The sequence below is a fragment of the Oryzias melastigma genome, linkage group LG15, assembly GCF_002922805.2.
Source record: "Oryzias melastigma strain HK-1 linkage group LG15, ASM292280v2, whole genome shotgun sequence".
Taxonomy (NCBI): Eukaryota; Metazoa; Chordata; class Actinopteri; order Beloniformes; family Adrianichthyidae; genus Oryzias; species Oryzias melastigma.
The window spans coordinates 15624144-15629912 of NC_050526.1; the positions used below are offsets into that span (position 1 = coordinate 15624144).

A 5769-nucleotide genomic window follows, 5' to 3' on the forward strand; every position below is an offset into this window, starting at 1 on the left:
TGTCTGCTTTAGCATGCTAGCAAGCTCCTTTGTAGCATGCTAGCGAGCTTCGCTTTAGCATGCCAGCGAGCTCCAATATAGCAAGCTATGCTTTAGCATGCTAGTAAGGTCTGCTTTAGCATTCTAGCTAGCTCCTTTGTAGCAAGCTCTCCTTTAGCATGCTAGTAAGCTCTGTTAGCGAGCTTGTTTGTTGCCTGCTAGTGAGCTCCGCTTTAGCATCCTAGCAAGCCCCACTGTAGCACGCTAGCGAGCTCCTTTGTAGCATGCTAGCGAGCTCCGCTTTAGCATCCTAGCAAGCCCCACTGTAGCATGCTAGCGAGCTCCTTTGTAGCATGCTAGCGAGCTCCTTTGTAGCATGCCAGCGAGCTCCTATGTAGCAAGCTCCACTGTAGCATGCTAGCGAGCTCCGCTAGCGAGCTTGTTTGTTGCATGCAAATGTGGGCGAACACAGGTGGGACTTCCACAGAAACTGCAGACGAACCCATTCGGGCTCCACAGTTTCTACTCACTTTCGACCCCCTCGTCCTCGCCGGCTGAGAAACCAAAAGGTGTTTTTTTTTCTGCTTCTCCAGCGGCGCTCCCACCAGGAGGCTGCAGAGGATCAACTCCCAGGAAGAGCTGGACTTCCACGAGACGTCGAGCGGCTCGGACCATTCGGATCTCTGCGGGGAGGACAGTGGGGGGGAGCTGGGCTGGGCGGGTCCTGCTGGAGCCTTTGGGAGGTGGGTCAAACACGAACCTTCTGCTGAGACGAAAACCAAGAATTTACACTCACAACTTTATCGTTTCCCAGAAACATTCTGCTCAGCCCGAACCAAACGACTCAAACACACATCAGAACCAGATCCAAAGCCCCCGGTCCAAAACCTCAGGGAGGAGGAGAGTCCCATCCAACCAGGGCCCGGTCCAAGGTCACGGTGCCCAAGCCCTTCCAGATGATGCTGAGAGAGGAGGAGAAGAAGAAGCGGCGGGTCCGGACGCGCTCAGAGGTGGAGCTGGAGAACACGCTGCTCCGGCAGGAGCTGGAGGAGCTGCGGGAATGCCAGAAGAAGTTCAGAGCCACGCCTGCGCCGGCCCACACCCACCTCCCTCTGTATGAGGTCATCAGCCGCCGCCACAAGAACGTCCGAGAGAACCTCCGGGGGTCTGCTGCCGTCTTCCCAAAACCTTTCCACTTCCTGGAGAGAGAAAAGAGGAAGAGGGAGGCCAGGATGGAGGCGGAGCTGGAGAGCTTCAGCATCAGGGAGGAGAGGCGGGCCTTCGGTACCAGAGCCACGCCCACCTCTCACGCCCAGCAGCCGCACGGCCTCTGCACTCTGGAGAGGGAGGTGACGGACGGCCAGAGCGACCAGAGCTCCGACCTGGAGGACGACTGCAGGCCTCGCAGAGCGCCGTCCTCCACGGCGGTGAGGAAGCACATCGAGGTGTCCATCCAGATGGTGGGGGACCGGGAGTGGCCCCCGCTCAAAGCCCCCGTCAGGAGTGTCTGCGCACCTGAGCATCTGCAGGGACCAAACTCCAGAGGGAGGAGCCAACACATCAGCCTGTGACGGACAGCTGCGAGGAGGAAGGGGCGTGTCTTCAGTCTGTCTCATGTAGTAAACGGTGCAGCTCAGCGTCCTGTAGTGACCGTGTGCTCTTTGTCAATAAAGTTTAAGGTTTTTGAAGTATTTACGTTTCTTTTCTCTTCTTCCACTCAGATCAGGTCGAACTCTTTGAGGAAATCTGGTTTGTTTGTTTATGATCCAGGAGATTACATCAACACAGCTGATATGTGGCTTAGTTGGTTTTCTAAAAAAAAAAAAAAGAATTTCTAAAGAAGTAAAATGTATGTTAAAGCAACAAAACTCTGATGTTTTAGTAGTAGAGTTTTGAGTTTGGACTTGAATCAAACAGTCTGCTTTCTAAATGTGTTATCCCAGTTTCAGCTAAAGAATGTTCAGCCGTTTTAACTCGATACCAACCAAACTATTGACACTTTGTAATGGAAATGATCTTGTTGGATGAGGAGGATATTTGGATTCACTCAGATCTGAATAATCTGTTCATGATACAATCCTACCCACAGATAGAGTTTACAGGGAAGTTATAAATTTAAGTTATTGCTTTTTTGTAAATAAATATTGTTCACATAACAGTAGTTTTGTTAAAAATACTGCATCATATATCCTGTTAAAATATTCAGGATAGATTTGTTCTGGATTTGAACCAGTCGTGGACTTTTGTGGATCACAAGAGTTGATCTTTCATCTGTGAATCGTATTTGTAAAAACATATTTTGGACTGATGTTAATGTTAACAGTTGTAAACCTGGATAAACAATCAAACTTTCATAAGATCTGGTTGAGTTTATTAAACTCATTGTTTGTGCCACAAAATTCTGTCCAAATATTTTGTGATGTTTATCGGGCTTCAGCTGCTTCTGAATGAGATGAATGAAGTTTGACTTACTTTACTGCCAAATTACTTTACAGTTACTTAATAAAAGGATTATTATTTTAACCAGAGAGCCATAAGGAGCTGCAGGTTTTCCGGATCAGCACAGATTCTTCAGAACATGAGAACGGACTCGTGTCTGGGAGGTCTTCTGCTCGGGTTTCCTCTCCTCCATCGTACGATGACTCCAGCTTTTGGCTCCAGCGTCTGATCCTTTCAGCATAAATGTTAGTTTTTCTTCTACTACTACTGGTAGTAATAGTTCTACTACTAATAATAATAGCTTTAAACATTGGTTTCATTCAGATGCAGTTCCTGATTCTGCCACTCGGTGTCTCTGTATACAAACATAAAATCGTGTTTTCTCCTCCTCCTCTGAATGAAGCCAGCCTCTTCTCTGGAACTCCCCTCTGCGGGAGACTACATGCCCATCCGCTCAGTCCCATGAGAGCCAGAGAACACACGTCCAGTCGGTCTGCGGGAGGCTCGAACCGCATCACTCTCTCCGGGATTCAGACGGCGGGAACCATGTGGAAATTTTTCTACCTGTTCGGTAAGAAGACTTCTCTCTGTAGATTGGCTGACAGGCGCGCGCGCGCGGAATTGTCATTACAGTGGAAGACGTTTTTCTGAGTCCTGCACCAGTCTGCTGGTTTGTGAGGTTTCATCATCTACGGAAGCGGGAAGGTTGAGCACGCGCGGCACGCGCGTCAGAGGAGCGGAGGATGAATCTGAGCTGAAAAGTGAAGCTGTGATTAACTGACCAGAGCGGGCTGTCACTCCGATTGATCTCTTATCTTTATCTGAAGAATCTTTTTTATCTGTCAGAATGATAGATTTACACTGAGTGGATCTAATAGTTTAGATTAACGTTTGTTTTTAAAACAATAAAAATAACTGTGGAGGGCGCGGCTCATCAGAAACAAGCTGACAGATCAGGTGTTATCAGGTGTTATCCGGTGTTATCAGGTGTTATCGCGAGGATCTCCAACAGCTGGAAGACGCTGAATCCAAAGAGAACTTTCAGAAATTTCCATGATCAACATTCAAAGAATGCCAGAAACTCTCGTGACTGTTTTCCTGCAGGTCGTCTCAAAGCCTAAAATAGATCGAGTTCATTCAGTCCTGTGTGTCCTCCTCCAAACGTGACTTTATCTCTGAGAGATCTTCAGTTCAGCAGGTAGTGAAGACATCTTCACTGAGTTAAACCTGGCCTCACCTGTCAGGTACAACAAATGAACAACCTTAAGTGCAAACACGTCTGCTGAGTCTCCAGAAGTATGTTAGTGATGAAGAAGTTTTCTGATCATCGGGTCCAAAGACTCAACTCTTTAGCCTTTAAAAGAACAACAAATCAGGTGAAATGTGACTTGTGACTAGATATATAAAATGACCTGTGATGAGTGTGAATGCTGTAAGCTGAATGTGAGCGCTAAAGACGCCAAAGCTGTGAGCTAAAAGTGCTGAAGCTGAAAGTGTTGAAGCTGAAAGCTTACAAAAATATTAGCTAAATGCCAAATTAGCTAATACACTAAAAACAAAACTAAATTAGCTAAAACAGATAGCATAATGCTAAAATATTAGCTAAAGTAAAAAAAGGCAAATAACTGGAAATGTCTAAATTAGCAAAAAAAAAAAAAAAAAAAAAAGGAAAAAGCTGCTATCATAATCTCTTCCAGTACCATCTAGATGTTTCAGCAGCAGGTTAGTCCTAAACCAGGAATGTAGATCCTTTTCCTCAACTTCTAATCTATTGATCTAAACCAGATGTGTCAATCGCCCAAGAGGCCACAATACCAAACACACCTGAGGTCACGGGCCGAACAGGATAAACATTTATGGAACACTAAAACTACATTTTTAAAACTTTAAAACTGTAACTTTGTAGCATAATTATGAATAATAAAAAGTCAGGAATATTATTCTAGAATAAATCAACTTAAACCTTAAATAACTTTCAATATTTTACTCTCTATAAAATATATTTTGTCAAAAGTCTACAAGTTAGAATGAGCTCAAGATAACATCGGGTCATTAGTAACAATAGAATAAAATGATCTGGAGGGCCGGATAAAATTACCTGGAGGGCCGGATCGGGCCCCCGGGCCGTGACTTTGACAGGTGCTCTAAGATGATCAATTCTGTGCTAAACTACCTCTGGACTCCAGAGCTTCAAACCATCAGACCCCCACAGTTTGCTCCCTAGTTTTGTTGCCCCACCTGCAAATATTTAAATGTAATCCAATGCAGAGAGAGAAAAACATATATTTGTATTTCTTCTTTTGCTTTTTCCTGCAGGTGGCTTTCTCGCTCTCGGCCAATCAGATCTCACCTGTGAGGTCACTCAGACCCCGAATGGGACGCTTTACCTCCTCCAGAATGTCTCAGCTTCTGACTGCACTCATAACTGGAGCACCGGGTCCACGGTACGAGTCTCTTTGTCCTTCATTGTTTTATTAAAATCTCTGACGTGAACTTTGGTTTTATTTAGGTGGTGAGCACCAACAAGGAAAAGAATGATGAGGTGGTTATAGCATCCAGCATCAATGCTCTCCTCACAAAAACCTGCTATGAGCATGTGACCCACTACCGCAGCTGCATCTCCAAGGTTTGTCTGACCTGCTGAAACAGGGCGCTCATGCAAGTGTGAAGAATGTGACCGCTAAAGACGCCAACGCTGTTAGAGGAAAATTCTGAGGCTGAAAGCTTGAAAAACTGAAATCATGTCAAAATGAACCTAAACGAGCTAGCTTAATACTGAAATGTTAGCTAAAGTCCAAATTAATCGGCTAAAGTCAAAATAAAGCAAAAAAACGGAAACATGTCTAAATTCACCCCAAAAAACAGCTAGCATAATGCTAAAATATTATCGAGGGGCAGGCCGGCTGGCCCCGTCTGGTGGGTGGGGGGTTCCAGTAGATTAGGGCCTAGGGGTTCTGGCGGGTTGTGGTCTCTACTGAGACCGCAGCTGGACCGGCTGCCTGCTGGGCTGAACCCTCTGCGGCGGGACGCACGCCCGGGTCTGGGTGTTGGCCAGGATCGCCCAGCGGGCAGATTCTCTACTCAGCCCCGTGGTGGGTGGAGGGGGTCCAACAGGTATGTTTGTAATTATTGTGTGTGTAGACCATAGACTGTAAAAATGCTGGACTTCTGGAGCTATGAGGTCCCCCATTGGAAATGCATTACTTCCTCTCCTCGTGAAAATAGGACGCCGCTTTCGCCGTCAATTCCTGAAATGGCTATCACCATTTGCAACCCATCTTCAGCGATTGGTCTGAGTCATAGCTGAGTCATGGAATCTACAGGAAGTACTGTCACCAATCAGGAGTGAGT

General features: G+C 46.2%; 2 protein-coding genes across 2 annotated transcripts in view; both read left to right on the forward strand.

Moving 5' to 3' along the window:
- The window catches only part of LOC112161969 (protein FAM161A), a 5730-nt gene extending 3407 nt beyond the window's left edge, over positions 1–2323 (forward strand). Inside the window, exons 3-4 of the mRNA XM_024297545.2 lie at positions 573–722; positions 794–2323. Of these exons, the coding sequence (XP_024153313.1) occupies positions 573–722; positions 794–1550 (907 nt within the window). The 3' untranslated portion in view covers positions 1551–2323. The remainder of the gene's footprint in view (positions 1–572; positions 723–793) is intronic.
- Positions 2324–2826: 503 nt separating this feature from the next.
- LOC112161962 overlaps positions 2827–5769 on the forward strand; it is a 5458-nt gene continuing 2515 nt past the window's right edge. Inside the window, exons 1-3 of the mRNA XM_024297533.2 lie at positions 2827–2989; positions 4735–4862; positions 4928–5044. Of these exons, the coding sequence (XP_024153301.2) occupies positions 2881–2989; positions 4735–4862; positions 4928–5044 (354 nt within the window). The 5' untranslated portion in view covers positions 2827–2880. The remainder of the gene's footprint in view (positions 2990–4734; positions 4863–4927; positions 5045–5769) is intronic.